Source organism: Lissotriton vulgaris, chromosome 4_1 (assembly GCF_964263255.1).
Source record: "Lissotriton vulgaris chromosome 4_1, aLisVul1.2, whole genome shotgun sequence".
Classification (NCBI taxonomy): Eukaryota; Metazoa; Chordata; class Amphibia; order Caudata; family Salamandridae; genus Lissotriton; species Lissotriton vulgaris.
Window position 1 is genome coordinate 963,513,087 of NC_141691.1, and position 25,633 is coordinate 963,538,719.

Below are 25,633 nucleotides of genomic sequence, written 5' to 3' on the forward strand. Positions count from 1 at the left end.
AGTGCTTGAGAACTCAAGTGAACCGTATGAGAGAGGCGGGAAGAGTGCATGAGAGAGCGAGAGAGAGCAGTGAGAGAGAGTAAGAGAGAGAGAGATAGAGGTACAAGTGGAAGGGGCACTAATAATAGGGGGGAGGCGAGAGGTGGACCAGTGAAGAGCGTGAGGAGGTACAGGAAGGTAGCGGATGTGAGCAGGCAGTATAGAGAGAAGACAGGGAGCGTGAGGGAGGGATGGGAGAGATCAGCGGTATTGTAAGATGAGAGGGGGTACTGGGAGTCTGAGGGAGAGATGAGAGAGGCAGTGGGTGCGTAGGGAAGTGATGACAGGGTTGATGATAGTGCAAGGGAGTGAGTGATGTGTTAGATTGGAATTGTTTGTTGTGGAATTGTATGGCATGGTGTGAAGTTGTGTAGAGGAAATATGTGGCATGGTGTGCTCTGGAATATGTGGATATAACTGAAGAGTGATGATGGTGGCAGCAAATGGGAAGCCCATGGGCTGGCTAAAGCCCTTCCAGTAGATGCAGCATGTCTCGGTTTGAGACAACCCATATGCTCCGTCTAGAGCTGAGGCCTAAAAAACATGACTTTATCCAGCTGCGTGTTTACCATCAGAGAGATACTAAATAGTGCTGCAATGCTTTGCCTGTACAAGGGCATATGTGTTCTCTTCCGTGTTCTCAGAGTGAGACAGAGAGCAAGATTGAATGAGCAAGCAGACATTGTAGTTTATGAATAGGTCGTAGCAGCATTCCCGACAAACAAAATGGCTGTGTGTGTTTTGACCACGGTGTGGGGGCAGTTGACAGATTTGTAGATGCAGAAAATATGGGTGTCACTAAATATTCTATATGTCATCCTGCCCTTGGAAGAATGCCCACAAAGGTAATCCTAGAAAAATCACATGTACATGCAATTACGGTATAATCGATATAATAACAGAAACATATGTAACAGGTTTCATTGGATCAGATAATGAGTGTAAAATGACTTTGACAGTTACCAAAATGTTTATTGTGTAGCACCTTACAGTTTGCCACTGATTTCCATACACATACTAACTGTTTGACCTACATTTACTTTCTGAGAAAAATAGGCAATGTTCATGTTTTATTGACCAGGCAGTGCACAGAGTGGGAGGCCACTTCAGTGCGGGCCACACTTTGCAGGAAAAGGCCCTACCTGCAGAGCCCAGGTGGGCGGTGTAAAGGGACAATTAAATGCTCACACTTTCAATTCCACTACAGTGTGAGGGGTGCAAGGCCAGAGGAGTTAGAATCATAGAATAATGAACAAGACTAGCCTCAAAAGAATTGAAACAAAGATTCCAGCAATTTGCGGCAGCCCCGGCTGCCAGGGCGTGTTATACACATTTCCAACATGATACAACTAATGCTGAATTACCATAAACATAAAAGTCTACCACAGTTGGCAGCTCATCATGCTCAGAAAGAAAAAAAATCAATGTAGAAAGTTACTGTTTGTAGCATGCTTCATTAAATAAACCCTGGCCTACGACGAAAGGCCTATGCAGGGCTTCAAGTGGTATAAAAAAACTGGTGGGTCCCTCAAAGGGGCATGGCAAGAAGATTATGGATGTGGCTTAAAACATGTAAGCTAAAAATATGTGCTTATGTATAGTGTGCCTCCCCACTAGTATTTTGGAGCTGCTGTCATTGTACCCAGATATATAATACAGCAAGTTACATGGCTAATACAACAAGCCCAGGTTGTCAGCTTTGTCAATGGTGTGTATTTCCATTGGCTATATCTGAGGGGGAACATTTCCATGCCCTTTTCAAATAATGTGTTTCCTTTTAAGTCTTTTCTCTCTCAATGGGGGCTGGTTATCAAAGGGAGGATTTGAAAAGGTTAGTTTAAATAGGCCATCTTCTGTTTTTCCTGAGTTTAACGCAGGATATCCAAGTAAAGCCCTTGCCTTTCTCTCAAAACTTTTTTTCCTGCACAACTTATTTTTAACAACCTTGGTGTTTAACAAAATATATGCTTCAATACCTCGATTACACACTCAAAGCATTTCTTCCTGCAAAACAGTTGTCATGTAAAAATATATGGTTTACATGTAAAGCCCTTTAGTGCCCTAGGGCCAAGTTTACACTATTTAAACTGCCAGAAAAAAAAGAAAGAAAAAAGCATAACGTGACTTTGGTGTGGCCTGGCAAGTCATATGTCCTTTTGTGCAACAACAGCATGTAAGCATAATCGTTGCCTTAATTGCAGAAGTATACAAGCACATGAAGGGCAGAAACCTTCCCTAGTAGAGGACAATGACAGTTAATGTCATTTGTAGTGAACACTGTATAATGCACTCTGCATTATATTGCTGTTCTGCAGAGTATGTTGCAATGGTAAAAGACCCATGCTTCCCTGTAGCAAGGAACTTCCCCTAAGCAGCGGGATCAGAGCAGACATTCCAGTTAAAAAGAGGAATCAGACAAAACAGAGGTTTCTGCCTGGAGGGTGCGGGCAAAAATGGAGACTCCGTTAAGGACCAGTCCCAGCACTTGCTTTTTAGACCTGCTGGTGCACCAGCAAGACCCAGCCCACTTAAAGCCATCGGCCTATGTGATATCTATTTGTGCCTGGGTTGTTAAAAACATTATCTGCAAGACGTGCGGCAATGCTATGAAACTACAAAAATGCAGTTACATGAGCTATAAATGAAAACATACAATATTAATATTACGGTGTTCTGGCTGTTAAACATGAACATGTGCGCAGAGTCAGAAGGAGGAGAGCAGAAAGAAAGTATACGAGTAAACTGAATGTTTCTGCTGGGTGAGAACGAAACCTGCAGAGAAGACTGCAGCCCTATGTAGCGTGTACCCCATGTTTTCACATCTTGCTTGGTCCCATCTATGATCTTACTACCAGGTCATATAGGCAGGCTTGCTTCCAATATGATCTGACTGAGCGCTCCTATTTGATTTTCACAACTTAGAAGCGGTGTTTTAGCCAACACAGCATTGGGCATTGTCAGAATTATGCTCTCACTACAGAAAAACAGCTTTTTACACGACAGGCATTGTGCTGTTGAAATTCCAATTTCTTTGCGATACCCCTTAGATCAATGAAGCAGCGGCCATAAAGGGGCACCTGCTGAACAACGGAAACACCACAAACGGAAAACAAACCTGAGCCAATAATGTGTTGAGATAAAAGCACAAGATAACAATAAAAAAGAAGCATTTGCAAGATCAACGAGAGAGTGCGCCTGTAACCACCGTGCACAGTAGCTCTAACCAATGGAAAAAGTATTCCCAAAATGAGTACCTAAATTGGCCACTGTGTTAACACATAAGTAATTGGCTGGTGCTTTCAGGGGGGGTTCAATACAGGAAGAGGCATGATGTATTCATGCCACGGACGAATGGAGTGACGATTGGGGCAGCTAAAGGGAGGCCTATGGGCAGGCTGGTTAGAGCAGTGCACACGCGCTGTCTAGAGCAAAGACCTATGAAGTAACCACTTTTGTAAGTTAAGAGCTTTGCAAGAAAGCGGATCTTTAACCTGTCGGAAAAAGTAATTTCATCCATCTAGTGACGGCTTCATGCAGCTTCTGGGCACTGCTAAACTTCAAATGAAAAACCTAAATTTCATCACACTTAATATCATTTATGAACTTATACAGCTTATTTTTATTTCATTTAAAGGGTGCAGCTCATAGGTTTCATGCCTTAACAAACACATTTTTTGTCATAGCTATTGGCGCATTTATTGGAGTGCAGCTTCCACTTGCCCTGGTACGCAATGTACTGTGAAATAAGTGAGGGATGTGTAATGGCTGTTGGTTATGATAAAGTTTAAACACAATTCTTTTTCTGTGCTAGACAATTGTGGTGGCGCAGGAAACATAAATTATTCACTCAAAGTTGAATTATGGTGTCAAAGAACTTTTGGGCAGCACTACCTTATTGCCCTTGTCTGCTCAAAAGACTCTTGTCCCCTGCCAGTGGTATTTAGGTTAAAATTTAGAAATTAAATATTGAGGAAAAAAAAATTGAGGAAAAAAAAAAAGAAAAGTGAGAAACTGATATTTCAAATGTTAATGCTGTATAAGTATCTGAAAATGATTTTATAGGATTTTATTCTTGTTGTAAGGTACACAAATCCAAAATCCTATGCCTAACCATAATGCTATCACTATCACTTGCCCATTACTATTATGTACTATAACCGAAACCCAAACCCCCTAACACTAGGAGGATAATATTCCCACCACTTTTCATAGACCGGAACCTACTTCATTCCAGCAAAGTATGCTGAACAAAATTGTTTACCCTAACCCTGTATCATGCCCATACTTCATCTCTAGCCATAAAGTTATCCCTCAGACTAACATTAAACAAGAACTGTTCAGTAACTGGCACAATATGCGCAGCCTGAAGTCAATCTCTATCCTTTATGCTTACATTAACTCTACACCTAACTTTAATGTGTACCATTACCCTAACCCTAACTCTTATTCACACACACACACACACACACACACACACAACTTCAAAGGCGGCAGGAAGGCCACGAAGAAAATGCCCATCAAAACCAATGATCCAGTGAATATTGCCTTACCCGGCTGCCTAAATCAACCCTGGCCTCAGTGTCACCCAGCCCCCAAATACAATGATCCTCCCTGGCCTTGTCCTAGGCATAGGGGATATGTGTGGTTCTCTGCCCCTACAATGCAATCACACTGCCGTGTGTCAGGGTGGGTTGTTCACGTTGGCCTCATGAAGGCCCATCCTCAGACAGGAGAGGTAGTCCTGTAACACAACACAACAGTGCTGGTGCCGGTTGCCTCCTGGCCCAGGCCAGTCACCATTTCAGTAGGAGTTTAGAATACAGTAAGCTGTGCTATAGAATATGGACTCAGCTGTATACCTTTCCTCAATGTAACTGTATTCTGTAGATACAGAGCCCAGCCTTTACCCAGGCCTGTTGTTTGATATCGAGTACCACTCCCCCCTTGAGTCCAGGGCCTGGTCTTAGACCCGGTCTTGTATTGAACACCCACATTCCTAAATGTAAGTTGTCTTGGAGGGTGGCATTTCCGTTGGTGCTCTATTACTTCTGAAGTCATGAGTAAATCAAAGGAGAAAGTAAAGGTTGAATGGCTTGTTTTTATGGTAAATTTAAGAGATTCTTGCATTTGGTATCATTAGCCCCTTCAAAATAAATTTTCTAAACAAATTTCTAAATTTCTTCAACAAATGTTATATACACATGAGGAATGGAAGCTGCACTGGCCATTTATTTGATACAGTTTTGTTTTCGGAATTGTAGACTGCCTACGTCTTTAGACATATTTTAGCTTTTCTTTCTCGTAAACTTTTATCTAATTGTAAAATACATTTAATAAATGTGAACCGCCGCTGCTGAGAAAAGTTTGAAATATGAGACAGAAAGAGATGCATGGTTCTTACCAGCTCAATATCAGAAAGACAACCCTTGTACGCTTCAAGTACCTGTCGGCATGCAAAAGGATGAACCTTGGCACATGTTTGGAAACCAATTACTATGCCCTGCAAATAGGGAAAGACAACTCTCAGCCTCAGGGAGACAATAGACATTAACCAAACACAGACATTTAGTACAAGAGATTTCAGCTTGTATTGGTGAATGATTGTCAACTAGTAAAGCAAATATATTCAGTGGCCTGAAAGCATGATTTAAGGATACCTTTATACAGCTATGCTGGAGGGCCATTACCATGCTACTTAAAAAGCATCTTTGGACAATAAGATGAGAGTTTCGTCACTATTTGTTTTCTGTCACTTTGTTCTCTCTGGTGTTTCACATAAAGGAACTGCAAGGACAGTTCAATACACAAGCCTTCTTTACAACAAAGGAGTGCGATTTCTTTAGAAGTGGTGCTTATCCTTTCTTCCTCATGTCTACTGTTGTCTATTTTGAAGGCCTTTCTGAGAGAGTCATTTCAAAGCCATCACATAGCTTTATGTCTTTCACCGCTTTATCTGCTACATTGATTAAACTTGATTTATCTTGTTCAAACACTGGCTTCTATCAAGAGAGATCACCTAAAGAGGCTCCTAACTATTTCTGATGAAATGCATTATTAGTCACCTGAAAAAAGGAGCTCTACATTCAGTTTCTGCTAACTTAGTCCTCATCTACTCTGTAGAGGGGTTTCACTCTACTATAATTTGCCTATGCACGGAGTACAAAATCACACTTTTGGGTGAGAGGAAGTACTGAGTGAGGAATGTTTCACCGGTCATCAATAATTTACCATCAAGCTCTATGAATGAAGTTACAAATCTACACAATGTCCATCCAAATGCTCCACAGCCCCATATGACTACCTTCTCAACTTGTTTTTGTTGTGGTCGTACAGGGTGAAAAACCCTAGGGAAATAAATCTATGATAATTGTAAGAATTGCACTTGGTACTCACTGCATGGTAAGGCGTAGCGATGAACCTAGTAGATTCGAACATGCCTCGAAGGCAGGGTAAGATCAGTGCAGTATCATCACAGCTGGCCATGCACTTACCAAGGCACTGGAAAATAAAACCCTAATATGGGAGTGAATTAAAGACAGTCTGAGTTAAAAATAAACAGCATCTCCTGCTCACTCTATAAAAGTCTTACTTATCTTGGAGTATTCATCTTTGATTCACTCCATGCACATATTTGTCTCACACTTTCAAATAGCACTTAATAAGTTGAGTGAAATGTTTGTTATCTTATATATAGTATAGTTATATTTTCTGGACATTGTAGAGATTTGTATATGGTCCTGAATATGACTCAAAACAAGGAAGTGAGGGGTAATGTGAGCCAATGAAGGTCCATTACCTAGGCTCTGAAAGTGCTAATGCAGAAACCAGTGGAAATACTGCTCCTTTCAGAAAGCAAAGTAGAAAGAAAGGCGGACAAAGAAAGGGGAATCCTAAGGATTTTTTCTTGCTGCCTTCACAAATCCATGAGCATGTAATGTCTCATCATCAAGGGTGTTCTTCATAGGGCTGGCAATGCAATGCCCTGTGGGCCCCACGAAGGGTCGCTTTAGCAGAGATCTTTTTATTTTTGCCATCTGATGAAAGTGCCAGTGTGAGGGCGTTTTGAATGTGTGAGGTTGAGTGAATGTGTATAGTGAAATGAAGAGAGACTAAAAAGAGGTATTCAACTGGACTTTAAACTGATGGTTTCCTTGGCAGGTTTAAATAAAACATAATTTGGTACGGGAGACTACAGGGAGGTTATGTATCCAAGTAGCCTAAATCTGTGAATGTGGTCAGGTCAACGTGTTTCTTGCCTGTTAGCCCAAAAAGTATCTGTACCACATCTTCAGGACCTAAAAAAGGGAGAGCTAACCCTACCCCACATCTAAGATGTGATATAAAGTGTAGGTAATCCCCTAAAAGAAAATACCTTTGTTCAAAAAGTTTAAAATTGATCGTCCAACTTAGAAAAAAAATGAGAAAATGAAGAAAACACACAGTAAACAAATGTTTTGCATGTATGGGTCAATGTGTCTCCAGGATCGCTTTTCCGGGACACTGTATGTGCATGCTATTGTTATGGCTGATCAGTCGCCACAATGTGAAGGAAGTAAAAACACACTAGTACATGCAATATAACAGAACAGGCAAGTGGACATACCGGTAACAGACAACATAAAACCAATCTGTGTTGATGTTACACAGTGTATCACAAGTCGTCCTCAGGAGTGAGTGAAGGGTCTTACCCTTTGGATCAGTGACCTATAGGTCAAAAGAAGAGTGTAGTACTCAGCTGCTAACTGTGGAAAGAACAATAAAGAAACAGCAAGTCAAGGGGACCCAAATTGCCTTGGGGTGAGAAAAAAAAGAAAAAACAGAGAGTTTTCAAGAGATGCAACCATACTCATGTGGTTTCTGTACAGAGAGCGCAGTAGACCTACCATCCTCTGTTCATCTGGATTGAGACTGAGCAGGGGAGAAGACCCGTCTTTTAAGGTGCAGGTAATTGTAGTGATTGTCCTTGGGTGGGGTGCATGCGACCGTGGGAAGGAGTGATGACGCACTGGGCCCCTTGAGATTCCAGAGCCATGATTCGCTTTTAAGTGTATCCAGAAACTGAAGGACCTCCTGGTAAACACCAGACCTCATATTCAACAGTCTCACATGCCGAACACCTTGTGGGCCTTACCACCTGTCACAGGGCACTATCCCTGTGGGTCCTACGGGGTATGCCCACTGACTAAACATTCCTAAGAGGTCAGGTTGGGTCCCTAATTCACCTGGAAACAGAAAAGTCACAGTAACTGCAGTACAAAAAACTGTGTTTACCTGATCACCTGCCTTTGTGGCCTTCATTACGCGGGAATGACCACGAGCGCTATCGAACCAAGAATAATGGAGCACTGGGGCAATATATGCTGCAGACACAGCACTACAAAAATGTGCCATCACTTTTCCAACTCTAACCACTCTCCAGATGACCTCCGGCAGATAATTTTGGAAGCAATTAATTCATGAAGCCCTTTAAACCTTTTCAGAATGGAGCAAGGGTGGATTTTATGCCTCTCCACCAACAGCAAAGGTTTGAAAGTTGAAATCCTCTAGTGCGAGGTGTAATTCAGTCCCCTGTGAAATCAGATACTCTCTTACTATAGCTGGATTGACATTTTCTTCATACATGGGATACTGGTATACCATATCACCATTGACACCACGTCACATATGTAATGCCTGGCTATGGAGTCCCAGACACCACACTAAGCAGTGCTTATGATAAGCATTTTGCGACTTGGCATTGGTATCTTCTTCAGTAACACAAATGATTCTGTTGATACCAATGAGGTGGTACCCTCCAATAAGAAACCATTTAACTGTCTTAGTCTACTGTTTGAGATGAACAAGTTACTTACCTTCGGTAACGCTTTTTCTGGTGGATACAGTATCTGCCTGTGGATTCCTCACCTTGTGAATATCCCCCTACGTCAGCAACGTTCGGAAAATTCTTGGTAGCTCGCCGGCGTAGACAACGTCACAGGAACGCATAACATCGCGCGCGGCTCCGCTGACGTCACCGACTCCATAATAGGCCTACGCCGGCGTGATGACATCAGTTCCGCCCTTTTTTCCGTGCCTTCGAGGCACACGGACGGACCAAAACAATAGATATATACACAGTATACACAGTACAAACTAGTCAAGTTAACACACATAGTGTGAATATAACATAGTAAATCATGTACAAGAACACACTTCCTTTGAGGATAACATGTATACATTAAAAAAACATTACCAGAAATTCAGGTATGGAAGAGTGGACAACGGGGAGGCGGGTGGGCCTGTGAGGAATACACAGGCAGATACTGTATCCACCAGAAAAAGCGTTACCGAAGGTAAGTAACTTGTTCTTCTGATGGATACATCTGACAGTGGATTCCTCACCTTGTGAATGGATTCCCACAGCAGTCCCCACTCCCGGAGGAGGGTGTCCACTCCTCTATACCAGAAAGTCCTGAAGGACAGTACGCGCAAAGTGGCCGTCCCTCCTCACTTCGGTATCCAAGCAGTAATGCTTTGCGAAAGTGTGGAGGGAGGCCCAAGTTGCCTCTCTACAAATGTCCTCTACAGCAACACCCCTAGACAAAGCAGATGTTGATGACTTTGCTCTAGTAGAGTGAGCTCTTATACCCTCTGGAGGTTCCTTACCAGCCAGGTTGTAGCAGATCTTGATGCATAGAATAATCCATCTTGAAAGTGTGCGCTTGTGCACAGCTCTTCCTTTTCTACAGCCATCAAATCCAACAAACAACTGGTCATCCACTCGATAGTCCTTTGTCTTATCAAGATAAAACCTCACCGCCCACTTAGGGTCCAGACAGGGAAGCCGTTCCTCCTCCTTGGAAGGGTGAGAGGGAGGATAGAAGGTAGGAAGGGTAATAGACTGTACTAGATGGAAGGGAGTTACCACCTTAGGCAGAAAAGCAACCCTGGTCCTAAGAACCATTCGTTCAGCATGAATGGTCAAGAATGGGGGCTTCGAACTAAGAGCTTGAAGCTCACTTACCCTCCTTGCCGAGGTAATAGCAACCAGGAAGACCGTCTTAAAAGACAAAAGTCTCAAGGGACTATTGTGCAAAGGTTCGAAAGGAGAACCCAGTAAGCACCAGATTCAAGTCCCATTGAGGTACAATAAAGGGAGTAGGAGGAAATGTATTCGTAAGGCCCTTTAGAAATCTTAAAACAACAGGAGACTTAAATAAGGATGGCTAATCCGGCAGGCAGAGAAATGCCGACAAAGCCGAAAGATAACAATTGACTGTAGCAACAGCAAACCCTTGCTGCGCTAAAGAAAGAGCAAATTGAAGTATAGCTGATAAACGAGCCCTCAAAGGATCGATGGATTTCTCCCCACACCAGGAAACAAACCGAGACCACCTATAAGAATAGATAGACTTGGTGGAGTCACGTCTGGCCGATAGAATGACATCCACCTCATCATGTGGGAGAGAAAAGGAATTCAGGTTGCCCCGTTCAATCTCCAGGCATGAAGGTGTAATGTCTGGAGGTGGGGGTGTAGAACCTGCCCCTCCATCTGAGAGAGGAGATCTGCCCTGAGAGGGAGACGGAGCGGCGGGCACGAGGAGATGTGGAGAAGATCTGTGTACCACACTCTTCTTCGCCAATCTGGGGCGATCAATATGACTTGGGCCCGGTCTTGGCGAATCTTTCTCAGAACCCGAGGAATCAAGGGTATGGGAGGAAACTTGCAAAGGAGTTGTGAGCCCCAACTCAACTGAAACGCGTCCCCCAAAGCTCCGGGCATCGGATACTGGAGACTGCAGAATGACGGGCAGTGAGCATTCTCGTGGGTAGTGAACAGGTCCACCTGAGGACTTCCCCACGTCCGAAAGACGTGACAAACTACCTCTGGATGAAGCCTCCACTCGTGGTCGGCCTAGAACTGCAGACTGAGACTGTCTGCACGCACGTTCAGAACTCCGGCCAGATGATTTGCCATCAGACAAATCTGATGGTCCTGAACCCAGGACCAGTGACGCAGAGCCTCTCTGCAGAGACACTGCGACCCGACTCCTCCCTGTTTGTTGACATACCACATCGCGGTGGTGTTGTCCGTCAGGACTTGAACCGACCACCCACGAAGGGCAGGGAGAAAGGCCTTGAGTGCTAAACGTATCACCCGCAATTCTAGAAGGTTGATGTGAAGCAACCTTTCCTCTGGAGACCAAAGACCCTTGATCTCCAGATCCCCCATATGAGCACCCCACCGTAGAGTGGATGCATCCGTTATCACCGTGGCAACCGATGGAGGTAGATGGAAAGGCTTTCCTTGAGACAGATTGCCTTCCACGCTCCACCAAGATACATCCGCTGCAGCTTCTCTGTAGATCCTCACAGACTCCCTGGGCCCGATTCACAGAACTAACTTAAGAGAAAATCCTAAACTTAGTACTTTTGGTATTCACAGAAGTTAGGACTTTGTCTTAAGTTTGTCTTAAGACAGACTTAAGACTGACTTAAGACAAAATCCTAACTTAAGTCTGTCTTAAGTCTGTCCTAAGTCTCTCTTAAGACAAACTTAAGACAAAATCCTAACTTCTGTGAACACCAAAAGTAGTACGTTTAGGATTTTGTCTTAAGTTAGTTCTGTGAATCGGTCCCCCTGAGATCTCTGTTGTGTTGATACCACTGCCTGCGGAGACACAACTGGAGGGCCCTCATGTGCCAGCGTGCATGGTTGACCAACAGTATGCAGGAAGGCATCAGACCGAGCAGGCGAAGGACCTTCAGGACTGGAACGACTGCTCCATTGTGAAAAAAAGGAATCATTCCCTGTATGTCGAGAATCCTTTGAGGTGGAGGGAATGCTCGACATACAGTTGTGTCCAGTACCGCACCTATGAACAGGTTGCGCTGGGAGGGCACCAGGTGAGATTTGGGTACATTCATTGAAAAACCCAACCTGTACAACAACTGAGTTGTGACTTGCAGATGATGGAGCACTGTCTCTGGAGATTCTGCTTTGATCAATCAATCGTCCAGATACGGGAATACAGGTATCCCCGACCTTCTGAGATGTGCTGCCACCACAGCCATGACCTTGGTGAAAACTCGAGGTGCAGTAGTAAGACCAAACGGAAGGACCGCAAACTGGTAATGTTGCGATCCCACCGTGAAACGGAGATACTTTCTGTGCGACTTCAGGATAGGAATATGGAAATAAGCATCCTGCAAGTCGATCGACACCATTCAGTCCTCTTCCAGCAACGCCTGAAGAACCTGAGCAAGGGTGAGCATCTTGAACTTCTCCTGTTTGAGGTAAAGGTTCAAGATACTAAGATCCAAGATTGGACGAAGTCTGCCACCCTTCTTGGGAATCAGGAAATACTGGGAGTAGCATCCCTGACCCCTTTCCTGCTCCGGAACCACCTCTATCGTACCCTTTCGTAACAGTGACAGGACTTCCTCCTGCAGGAGAAGTAGGTGGTCCTCTGAGCAAAATCCTTGGCAAGGAGGGTAATCTGGAGGAAATTCCCGAAAGGGAAGAGCATACCTATTCTCTACAAGATTGAGAACCCAAAGATGTAACCGATTCCCAATCCCGTAGAAAATGGTAAGCCGACCCCCTGCAGGACCCGCATGATCCAGAATGGCGGATCTCGGGCTGCTTTGCTGATGGTAAAGGGGGTTGGGCAGAGGAGGAGGAAGATTGACGTCCTCGAGGACGAGCTCTTTGTTTGCCCCTGTAGTATTTATATAGTGGATTTTGCTGTTGCTGCTACTGTTGAGTTTGACGGTAGGGATGAAAGGACGAACGTCCAAAACCTCTATACCTCTTAGTCGCAGAGCCTCTGGACTGCAGCCCCAAAGATCTGGCAGTAGCCCTACTGTCCTTAAATCTTTCCAAAGCTGCATCAGATTTTTTGCCAAATAGTCCAGCACCATCAAATGGCAAATCCAACAAGGCTGCCTGAACGTCCACAGAAAAGTCAGATGACTTCAGCCAGGCAGCTCTTCTAGAGGCAACAGAAATTCACATAATGCGAGCAACTGAATCAGCAGTGTCAAGACCACTTTGAATCACTTGACGTGCAGCCGCCTGTGTATCGGCCAACACCTCATTAAATTCCTTCCTGCTGTCCTCAGGAATTTTAGGATCCAATTGCCGTACAGAGTCCATCAGGGCATGTATATATCTCCCCAAGAGACATGTGGCATTGGTCGATTTTAGAGCCATACTTGCCGAAGAGAAAATCTTCTTCGCAGTCTGATCCTGTTTCTTGGACTCCTTATCCCCAGGCACTTGAGGGAAAGCACCAACAGTCTTCTTCGAACAGGCTGCCTGTATAACCAGACTTTCAGGCAAATGATGCGAGGATAGAAACTCAGTATCACCAGGTGCTACCCTATACCTCCTTGCAACACCCTTAGCCACTGCAGGGGCTGTAAGAGACCTGTTCCAAACCTCCAATATAGGCTCAGTCAAAGCCTCATTAAAAGGAAGCAATGGTTCCACAACTGAAGATGGGGCATGGAGGACCTAAGTCAAAAGATTAAACTTGTATTCAGCTGTAGGCAAAGTCAAATTTAAAAGATCCGCAGCTCTTTTGATGACCACATGGTATGGTGCAACGTCCTTTGAAGGGGCATCGGATACAGAGGACAGCTCCCATTCAGGGGAAAGCTCCAAACCACTAGCATCCCTAAAATCATCAAAATAGTCCTCCTGAAGCTCACCTTCTTCCACCTCAGCCTCAGCCTCTCTAAATCTTTGCTCCTCTATAAGGCGCTGAGCTTCTCGCCTCGATCTCTCCTTCCAGAGTTGCGCCGTCGGATCCGTGACCGACTCCGACGGAGCCGGTGCCGAAGTTGAGATCGGATCCGGAAGCCCAGGTCGCTGCTCACGAGGTCGAGCCGGAGCCGGCGACGATGGAATTGGCATCGACGACCTCGGAGGCGCCGAGAAATGCCAAGGCGGAGCCGGCACCGGCATAAATGGCATAAAAGGAGCTGGAGCATAGGAGTGGGGAACTACTAAATCATATGCCAATGGACCCATGGGACCCGGAGGTGCACCATAGGGGTACAAAGCTCTCGAGTAGACTCCATACATTGTGTTTAAAAACGAAGTAGGGTCTTGACCTGGAGCTGGGAAGGGTGGGTAAGGACCCACAGGATGCTCTCTCGGAGGTTCCAGATTCGCCTCCTCTTCCACAGGCGGATGGACTGGAGTCATCGAGCCCTCAGGTAATGGAGCCTCTTCTTCCTCTCGAGCCGGGGACGGCGCGGAGAGGGATCCGATACCGGAGCCAGAGAATGCACTGGCGACTCCAAGGGCGAAGCCTCACCTTCTGGAACACCAGGTGAAGGAGACACCTCATCTTTTCTATGCCTCCTCTTAGGCAACTTCGGTCTCGACTCCAAGACCTTACTGGAGTGATGTGATCCATGCCTTCGCTTCTTATGCTTCTTCTTCGTTGACCTCGAAGCATGACCAGATGATGACCTCGAAGGCGACGCCTTGCGGGACCTCGACCTCGACTTCGACCTCGCCCTACTCGAACGCGATCTCGAAGTCTTCTTTTCCTTTCTACCTTTCAACTTCGCCACCAGAAGTTTTGCTTCCCTCTCTCGAAGAGCCTTCAGGTTCATCTTCTTACACGAAGAACAGCCTTTGACATTGTGGTCCGAACTCAGGCACCAGATACAATCCTCGCACGGGTCCGTAATCGACATCATCTTGCTTCACTCCCCACATGGCTTGAACCCGGTCTTCTTGGACGACATCTTCAGCGAGAAACAAAGAAGCAAGAAGACACCAAACAGAGAAAACAGTAACAAAGTTACTAACAGCTACAGAGGTTCCCCGAAACCGTTAGCATCGACGATGTGGAAAAAAGGGAACTGATGTCATCACGCCGGCGTAGGCCTATAATGGAGTCGGTGACGTCAGCTGAGCCGCGCGCAATGTCGTGCGTTCTTGTAACGTCGTCCACGCCGGCGAGCTACAAAGAATTTTCTGAACATTGCTGATGCAGGGGGATATTCACAAGGTGAGGAATCCACTGGCAGTTGTATCCATCAGAAGCCGCCTTACTAATACCATTGACAACTTTGGTCGGCATGCATTTGACCGCTACACACTCCAAGATGTCCACCACGGAGGGATGATACTTTTGCTACACAAGCACATGAGGGGCTTGCTCCAATTGGCTCCAGCCTACCTCTTCTCTTTCCTCTTCTCCTCATTTGACATTTCCCAATAGTGCTCACCAAGCATCCTAATCTATTGGGAATAGACCACTTGGCCGCCTCATGTTACTTACTACATGAGGTGGCCTAGATTTCCAACATGAACACAGATGCCAATATGCCTAGATTCCACCATGAGGGATCGCTAGGAGTTATGTGCACCTGATTTGCTCTCCATCACTGTATATGCAAGAGTACTTAGGTTAACTATACTTTTCTCTTACCATTACCCTTGATTAACAAAACATTCAACTGTCTTAGTTTACTACTTAGAGGCCACCTTACAAAAACCATGGATGACTTTGGGATGCCCACCTTTTAACCATTGCACACTCTGGGATAGGCGCCACTGAGGCATGATACCTCTGTTACATCAGCACGTGAGAAGCTTACTCCTTTTGGCTCAAGCTCGCCCCTCCCCTCCTCTCCTCATTGTCCACTAGGTCATCACTCCTTCCAGCTGCTGTCCACACCACACCTGAGGACAATCGCTCCAATTTCCCGTACCTTCAATGACAGGTCTTCTCCTCTGCTCAGTCTCGAGCCAGGTGAGCAGAGGAGGGTAGGCCTCTTGTGCTCTCCGTGCAGAAACCTTGTGAGTATGGTTGCTTCTCTTTAAAACTTTTTCTTTTTCTTTTAACACTAAGTCATTTGGGTCCCCTTGATTTACTGTTTCTCTTTACTGACCATCATAGCTCTTTCCACTGCCAGCAGCTGAGCACTACCCTCTGCTTTTGACCTATAGGGCATAATTAATTGATCCAAAGGGTAAGACCCGTCACTCACAATGGAGGACAACCAATAACTTATGATACGCTGAGTAACGCAAACACAGATTGGTTTATTTTGTCTGTTCCATGTATGTTCACTTGCTTATTCTGTTATATTATATGTACTTGTGTGTTTTTCACTTCTTTCACGTTGTGGTGACTGGTCAGCATGCACATGTCTACCTTTAGAGACACTATGATACAGTGAGTTGGAAAATCGATTCTGGTGACACATTGAACCAAACATACAAAACATTTGTTTACTGAGTGTTTTCTTTATTTTTTCATTTATTTTCTAGGTTAGATGATCAATTCTAAACATTTTTAACCAGGTATTTTCTTCTAAAGGAATACCTTAGCAGCATATCATGTCTTAGGTGTGGGGTCGGACTATCCCCCATATTTTTGGTCCTGACCAATCATTGTGGAACCTTTTTAGGCCATCGAAACCTGACCATGCTCACAGATTTAGTCTACTTGGGTACATCACGCCCCTGTCTTAGCCCCAACCAAATTATATTTTTTTAATCCTACCAAGGGAACCATTACATTACACTTCAGTTCGGTATCTCTTAGATAGTTTTAGTCTCCCTTTACTTCACTGTACACATTTACTCCACCCCTCACATTCAAAATGCCCTTGCACAAGCACTTCTCATCAGACAGGAAAAATAAAAAGATCTCCCTTAAAGTGACCCTTCGTGGGGCCTGTAGGGCATTATAGCGCTAGACCTATGAGAAGCAAGCCAACTATGAAGCATTACATCCTCAGTGATGTGTGAGGGCACCAAGAAATAATCCTTAAGATTCCCCCTTCTTTGCCCGCCTTCCTTTCTTCTTTGCTTTTTGATAGGAACAATATCTCCACTGCTTTTTGCATGAATATGGCCTCACATCCCCTGAATGGGGATTGACTCTAACATGAAGGCTACTTATTGGCAAAAGGAGATCCATTAGGGAAATGACTATAGCCCTGAAATGTTGTGGCTTTTATTGATTCAAGTGGAGAGGATTACCTCAGGGAGTTAATCTCCATCTTCTTCTTAGTAGGTCAGTCCTTCCAGGGAGTGGGAGAACCATCCCTGATTTTCCCAACAGGCTAAGCCCAATGCTGTGTACCCATATTATAAAAATTACCTTTACTAATGGAATATACAGTTCTACCCTTCTCCGACTTTGTGTTAAATTGACTTCCCCAATGGTTCAGTACTGACCCTTGAGAGCACTAACCTCCTCATTCACATGATGGGCAAAACTGTCAATCTGTTCGGTGAGTTCTTCCATAAAAGAGACATGCCATTCTCTGTTTGGGGCTTGTTTTAGGATAGTCCCCAGGAACTGCAAGGAAAACAGTGAGAGACTTTAATGCAGTAATAGAAACGTAAATGCAGTATCCACGGCTGGCGTCTGCAGTGATTTTGAGAAGATACATTTGTAGCCCTGTGCAACAACAGTCAGATTTATGAGTAATGCAATGATCACTGTAGAGCCTGTAATTTCCCTGGGTAAAACATGCAGATAAACTCTGATACATGTAGGACTAGGTGTCGTAAGCATGCAATTTCCAGTTTTATGAATGTCAACTTGGGCCAATAAGGTTTTTAATGCTTCTGGTAAATATTGCATATTATGGAAATGTTATGTACCGAGTACGGCTGCTTCCCCTCTGTGCCCAATCATAATCAACACCATAGTAACAATCATAATCCATAGAAATAATAGGGATATGGGGCGAATAGTGCAACCTCATAGCAGAACAGCACTATGATGGGGTGAATTTAATATCTGCATATATTCACGCTGAATGAGTGGCTATGGAAAACAAAGAGACAAGCGTCATGTGTGACATTCATTAGCAATTCATCCTTACTGAAACAAGCGTGCATTTCCACTTTGCCAAGTCAAAGGTTCTTTCCGTGGAAGCTGAAATAGTAGTTGGTAAAAAAGAAATATATGTAAGTAAAAGTGAATAGCAAGCAACATTTCAAAGGCAATGTGCTTACATACCAAGCACTAGCAGAAGTAGATTTACACAGTTCAAAGTGTGAAAAATGTGTTTGTTGGCTCAGCCTGTCCTGGGAATTGAGTTCAAGGTCATTAGTTGCTCATGTGCCCTTGATGTCATTCTTAGCTCCTTATATCTGGTTGTAATTTTAGGTTTATATATTCTGGTTTCCTTTCTTATATAACAGGAAGGTCACCACACCACTTGTTTGCAGAAAATCAGTTTATTACAGAGCTACTGCCAATAAGCATTTCAGCTGTCAGATGAAGCCTTGATCACATAGGGGATCGCCGTTGTGGTTCAGAGTAAAAAGGTGCATATGTGCTCTAAAATTACATACACATAGAAAAATACTCCTTTATTATATCAAAGACCAAAATATTTGGAACACTTCTTAATTTGCTATAATACCCAATGTACCCCAATATTGTCCTAGGTCGTCGAACAAGCTTTTACCGACATTTGTCCTACCTTGCTCTACATAACAGTTCTGGCCCTGACCTTTTACCTAGTTAGGTGCTGCATAAATGTTGTGTAGTTTTCTCAAAAAACTAGCCTAATTTATTATGCATGAGGATTCTTAGTATCACAGCAGGATTACAATCTTGTGCATAATAACTCTGTATAAGGGTCACCACTATCGTCATCTTTGGCTGACATGCCCACAGTACCATGGAACATCTAGGTAGAACCCCTGATGGTACCTTTCAGGTATATAAGTAGAACATCTTTGCTGGGCAAGCCGGAGGAGAAAAAGATTCTATGCTGACATGCTGACACGAGACGCTGAAGTCCCTGCATGCAGATACTCCAGTTAGCAGTCGTCTGACATTACTTGTGGGTTGTCCACTCGAGACCAAGATAGGGTCCTTTGCTTTCTCACATCAGGTATTGGGTTTTGCTCTTTCCTAGGAGGTTCTTGGCTATACACCAACATACATGCTAGGTACACTTAGGTACATCTAGTTAGGGTTTGCATCGTAGGAGTACACACTATTAACTTCATGTATTTATATGTCTGCATATATTCACTATTTTAGCACCATGGTAGAATTCTACTTTTTATTTACTCTATTGGTGCTTGTAATCGTCTATATCTGTTTCTGTCTCGTGGTTGTTGCAGCACATGTATTTTATGCTAGATGACTCTGGTTCAATAAATACTTATTGAAAACGCCCCCACCATTTAGTCTGTGTATCTCTCTGAGATAAAGTGAGCACAAGTGACCAAGCAAAAAGTATTGTACTGTTTCCATGATCCCCGAGGGGTCAGGGTTCTCATGTTCGATAGTTGCCAGAAACTATTTTCTCCTTGGTAAGGTTGTGGGGCTTATAGTGGCACTGTGAGCTAGCTGGTCTACATACTAACATATCCTTTGGGGGTGTCTGGAATCAGTCTGGACACCGATCCCTTAGTTTATGTTGTCTAAAACGTGGAGATCCTTTATAGATTTGTAGGAACTACCCGACTAATTCACATAAGTGACATTATAATTTGCAATTAATTCTACCTTAAAAACACAATAAAACACTTCCGCATGATATCTGCTACACAGGCTGAAATATAAATCTTGTTTTTCAGAAAACAAGGGTGTCCAACCTTACAGAAATATGTATCAATCAATTTATTAACAACATAATATCACCAACTTTTCTAAATGTTCCTCCATGTGAACTTCTCACATAGTAGGATTCAATTATGCAACATTTAAAACATTACTTTTAACTGCAACATATGGTTGTACCAGAGTTCTAACATTTTATTTCATATTAATTGCTGTGAAATACCCTGTTCATCCTTAGTCATCACACAAACAACTGAGTAGACTAATCTAACCTACCATGTACCCTACCATGTACCCGGACTCAGCCTCGGGCTCAGGACTTAGGGTCCAGGCTGGGTAGAGAGAGCGGGTGCAGCTGGGTGCGGCGTGGTGCGAGTGAGGACCTGGCTTCCCAGCCTCTAAGTCTGCTCCTAAGCCTGCCCAGTCTGCCCAGTCTGCTCAGTTGGGGGGTGCGGCTGCACAAACCAGTGGCATAATTCAGCGACACCCCGTGCAGTGGTCAGGCAGGGGCCAGTAACTTGGGGGTGAGGCCCCAGGGGCTGTGCGCGCCCCAATTGCTGCCAAGAGTACAAGCAGATAAGTGGCCCATCAACTGTCCAGCAGAGCATCAACAGCGGCCCATAATCGCAGGACACTTAACATCAACAACAAGCTCAACTGTGATTCCTGCAATCATCTACCTACGCACCTAGTTAACCACCGAACAATCATAGGCAACCTATCCATCTTATCTATCCTTGACCCGGAGTGTGACCCAAAGAGTGAGTGGGCCAGCGGCAAGTGACCGCAAGAAGTGTAAGAAGTGTGAGCGCTGAACGCCCACGGATGCGAAAGGATAGCGCTGTGACAACACTTCCACCTACTCCCTTACATACATTCTAACTGCTGTTTCATCAGTCGCTGTGGCTCCAGGCTGCAGGTAGTGTGAGCGCTGGTTCCAACAGGAAGCGCTGTGATAACAACACTCCTGCATGCGATCTGAACGCCGCCCCTGCTACCAAAGTCACCACCACTCTCAGCGGGGAGAGAGTACGAAAACACGAACAACAGCCCTAACCCATAAGAACAACAAAGTTATCCACCCGGGTCCACCCGTGGGGTAAAATGAGATCAGGGAGGCTGAGAGTAAATTCTCCCAGGAAAATTAGGAAGAAGACCAAGGCCAAGACAAATTTGCCTGCGCAGATCCAGCCATCCGACCAACCTCCTAGTCTAATACCTCCCATCTATTCGATCTTTGGAGCAGCGAAACCCTTGGGGAAGTTCACTTTTATGAAAGATCCGATGTCAGTAATTTACTCAACGCCGGCGAGCCTAACCGGCCTACAGAAGCCGATGACTCCGAATAACTGTAGCACAACGACGGAGACAAAGGTATTATCAGGAGATCGATTAACCCAATCACTCACATCTACAACGTCAAACGGAATTGAGATGAATTACAACTATACAGAAGAAGCTCACAATCCAACAAAACACACCATGCAATGTCAAGCCCAAGTTCACAGGGACAGCAATACGCATAAACTCCCAGTACGAGCTGATGTAGAGGAACATCCACCAGCAACACGAGCTCTAAGCCCAGTCCCAGACATTACGCCTGAAGGCCTAACAAACAACGTACTACCAAACGCTAGCGAACCGAACTCAATTACGCCTACAAACCAGCGATCAGACTGTAAAAGTGACAGTCCCATTAATAACAACCAACGTGACCCATTGGACAAAGCTCACCTAAATAATCACTCAACTCCTAGACCGGTTTCACGTTCAAATAAAAGCCTAGATTTGAAAACCGCCAAATCAAAAGACTCACACCTGGTTCGGAAAATGGAAACTGTCACAACAATTACCAACGACAAGTCCATAAGATATAGGGATCGCCTATCCATTAACACAACTCAAAGTACTACGGATCAACCTAATACAAGTGACAAAATATTGCTTGCAGCGCTGGAGGATCTAGTCATAACAATCCATGACTCACAGCCTGATATCCTTCCCATTTCGCCAATCATAGGCCCATTGACCAACAGTTTGGCGAAGATCCTTGGCACAACAAAACCTGGACAAGGGAACGAACCCTTCACTCATTCAAGTAACTGTGGCAAGGATAAGGGGAATGCAAAGGAAATGTCCATATTAGAGATCGCAAGCTCCCTGACACCTGATAAAGTAACCACCGAAAGAAACTCCAACATCAAACAAAAATCATTTCAAGAACAGATTGACAGCATATTATCCAGCGATCAGATCACACTGGAGCCGGCAACCGCTCCTAACAACAACATTGAACAAAGTACGCAACTAGACGTCGAGCCGGACATCAAAATCAACTTAGAATCAATAATCACATTACACAAAGCACTGGGAGGCATACTGGAAACATCGATAAAAACTTTAAACATGCAGTCGGACAAGCTTGACGTACAAATATACTTAATGGGATCAATGGCCGAACATATAGCCGGCATAAACAAAAAACTTGACACAATGGCTGGCTTCTTTAACATCTTAACGGAACAAATTGGCTCAAGTCTGCCGGTACACTCCTGCACCTGCCATCCAATACTGGAAAAACTCCAGGATTTGCCACTCATCTTGAAAGACATTCTGCAGGAATGTAAGCAGACCAATTCAACTGCCACTAGAATTCAACTGAACGACGATTTGATTTCCTTTGACGACAACGCAATTCAGATAAGCAACACCTGCAAATCTATGATTCTAGAGGCAGTAAACATAACCGTTCCCCACCAACAGCCGGCAGAAGGTAACGATATACACACCAACCTGAGCATTATTTTAAAATCTGATATCGCCTTGACCACTCAACAGAACAGTGCTAAACCTGTTACCACGCTCCAACCACCAGACGCAGAGAATGGAACAAAATTAACCAAACGTCAGAAAAAAAGGGCCAGAAAAAACAGAAATCAACGCCCAAGTAGTAAACTTGAGCACAAGCAGACGTCATCACTCTTCCCTATTTTCACACAAGTCAAAGCTAAAAACAAGAGTGTCACAACGACCGACTCAACCCAGATGGCGACACCCAAAGACAGAAAAACCAAGGACCCGACGACACTCGCAAAAACAAAGGCTCGAACAGTGAGAACAGATCCATCCAATAAGCAACAGCGTTAAATCTCGCCAAATAAATCACTCCACCTACAGGAGGTCACTCCTGCAAAAGCCCTGTGCAAAGGGCTCCCGGTGGGTGCAGAACTCCGCAACCAAACGGAACCAAACATTTCCATTGATCAAGATGACTTTATTGACGGCTATTCAAACAAGCCGTTAGTAATCAGTCAACCTACATTGAGAAAATTCGATCTTTCCCCTAAACAGATATTAAGCATACAGAATCGGAGCAAGCATCCCACAACAACTGGGAAAGAACTAATAAACGAAAACCATGGAAAAAAAGGACTCACTAGCCAGGTCGTGGAAATGACAATCATTAACGACACAGCACCCCCATCCTCAATCACCATCCCCAGTCTGGCCACTGACCCCGATAGACGCTCGGCAACAGTCGCGACTAGGGAAAACCTTGACCTCATTAGAATAACCTTCCAAACTGACTATAAGGGCCCCAACCCGGAAACCAGTAGGAAAGCAGGGGGTAGTCGCCGCCCGGAGAACTCGTACGATGCAAAAGAGTCCCCGCCAGTAATGAGGCAAACAAGTAAATTACGAAAAGAGAATCTACCAATCGTACCACACAAGGGTCCCTTGCATAGCGTGCAATCTCCCGCTGGAAATCGCAACTCTAGCAACATGAATGTTTTAGGGTCTTGGAACCAAACGCACCTTCGCCAAATCGTCAAATTTGGTGACAATTTTCCAATGGCAAAGGAGGGTGCCCCCAACACAGGGAAACTTCTTTTTGTCCCCGAATTTGAGCAACAAGGTCCGCAAGACCACCTAAACCGTGGGAACATACTCCGTCTAACCTCAGCCATCCCTAGTCTTGGTTACCTCACCTCAGCAGACCTCCTGTCGGTTGAGTTCACAACATCGGAGGATTATCCAAAAAAAGAATGTACAGTTACGACATGGAGGGAGGCTGGAATGGTAACCCACATCCTCTCTGAAATGACTAAATTTAACGAATGGGGAATCCTCTTGAAGGAAATAGTCAAGGCAGCGTACCCATCCCCTCTCCGGAAAAGGCAGACCAAGAGCGTAAACTTACCATCAAGGAGTGCACCAACGCACTCGGTCCTACAAGGAGCAAGGAGAGCTGGAGCAGCAGATCACGAGCACCCTCAGTCGCAATTGCTACTTCCAAATTGAAAGCCCAGCAAGACAACTAATACTGCAAGCCACGTTATAAACATTTTGTCTTGGAATATTGCGGGTGCTAAAGACATCATGAACAAAAATGGCAAAGCTGCCAACTGGGATTCCTACGCAATTATAGCCTTACAGGAAACGTGGCAAACCGACCCAATTGACATACCTGGCCGCCTGGGCTATCATGTAAGCGCGACACGCCTCCAGCGCTTTGGGCGCGCCCGCGGGGGCCTCTCTGTCTACATATCAACATCTTTAAATGTCAGAGCAACCCAATCCCCAGACTCAACTGCGGACATGCAAATCGTAAAAATAGAGAGTATAACAACGGCCATAACCAGAACCCTAATTCTAATGAACATATATGCAAACCCAAAAAAATCTTCCAAAAAATTACTATTCCAACGTATTACCCTGGTAATCACCAACATGCGTTCAGAACACCCAGACTGGGAGATAATCCTCACGGGCGACTTCAACGCAAACCTCCTACAAGCACCGGAGGCCGAAGTCAACATCAACGCCGCAAATGAAGTCTGGAATGTCCTGCCGCAAGCAATTCCTCAAGTAGTGAAAAAGGACAAGGAGGGTAAACAACTCATGTGGGACCTCGAAAACCTCGGTCTCCGAGCACTAAATGGAAGAACCAATCAAGATAACCCCCCTTCAATGACCTACATCGGCCACAAATCCTGTTCGGTACTGGATTATACATTCGTTACCTTACCCCTGCTCAGCCAAATGCAAAGCTTCCACATCATCTGTTCTTTGGATAGCGATTACTCCAAACAACATCTTGAGATCGCAACGGAAATACCCGAGCTCGAACTAGCTCCTGCGCTAAAAGGCAACCTTATGACGACTAACTTGAAGCGACTCAAGTGGACAAGTGAATCCCTCCCACAAGTAGCTAATGACGCTAAAAAACTATTAGAAGATCTTCTGACTGAGAATGTCCTGAGCCCGATCATCTGGAATAACTACTTGATGCAGCTCCCCAGGGCCAACTTAAGCAGCGTAACAAGATCCACTGCTAAGTTTAGGAACCAATTTAACAGATCAGCACTACCTTTAAAGAGACACCTGAAAAAACTCATACGCCAGGCACGCGAACACACAAAAAACGCTAGCGTTTGGACAGCCGTACGCAAGGTCAGGACCCAATACAAGAAACTAATATGGACCGAAAAACAAACCCTCCAAAATGAGTTCTGGTCTAAGTTATTGCATAACATCAAGAAAGCTGACTCGCGGGCCTTCTGGCTGCAAGTTAACTCTGTAAACCGGACAGCCCAACTAATAGGCATGGCCTGCATAACCGAATCCCAATGGTCCCAACATCTAACGGACACATTCTCAATTAACAACAAGAGCGCAGTTACCTTCTTGCCCCCCGAAGCAACAGACAACACAGTGTGGGAAGTCACCTCTTCAGTCCATCAAGGGACCAGTATAAAGGCAAATGGTCCAATAGCTTCACGGCCTAGGCATGATGGCGAACAAAGTATCTTAAAAATAATTGGGAAAAGCAAGCAAGACAGCGCCCCAGGCCCAAATGGAGTTCCACAAGCCATCTACAAAACTGACCCGCAGTATTGGGCTAGCAAATTCAGCTCACTGTTTCGAACAGTAATCAATACAGGCAGTATTCCTGAGAGCTGGAGGGGAGCTATTATATCCCCAATCTATAAAGGTGGTGAGCGCAAGGACCCAAATAACTATCGCCTGATTGCTCTCCTCGA

At 44.7% G+C, this 25,633-nt stretch overlaps 1 protein-coding gene across 1 annotated transcript in view; it reads right to left on the reverse strand.

The window, feature by feature from the left end:
* Positions 1 to 25,633, reverse strand: part of LOC147722759 (maestro heat-like repeat-containing protein family member 1) — a 104,780-nt gene that overhangs the window by 8,324 nt on the left and 70,823 nt on the right. The window contains exons 17-20 of the mRNA XM_086966889.1: positions 17,890 to 17,942; positions 17,250 to 17,357; positions 6,433 to 6,552; positions 5,441 to 5,539 (exon numbers count right to left, since the gene is read on the reverse strand). Of these exons, the coding sequence (XP_086823015.1) occupies positions 5,441 to 5,539; positions 6,433 to 6,552; positions 17,250 to 17,357; positions 17,890 to 17,942 (380 nt within the window). The remainder of the gene's footprint in view (positions 1 to 5,440; positions 5,540 to 6,432; positions 6,553 to 17,249; positions 17,358 to 17,889; positions 17,943 to 25,633) is intronic.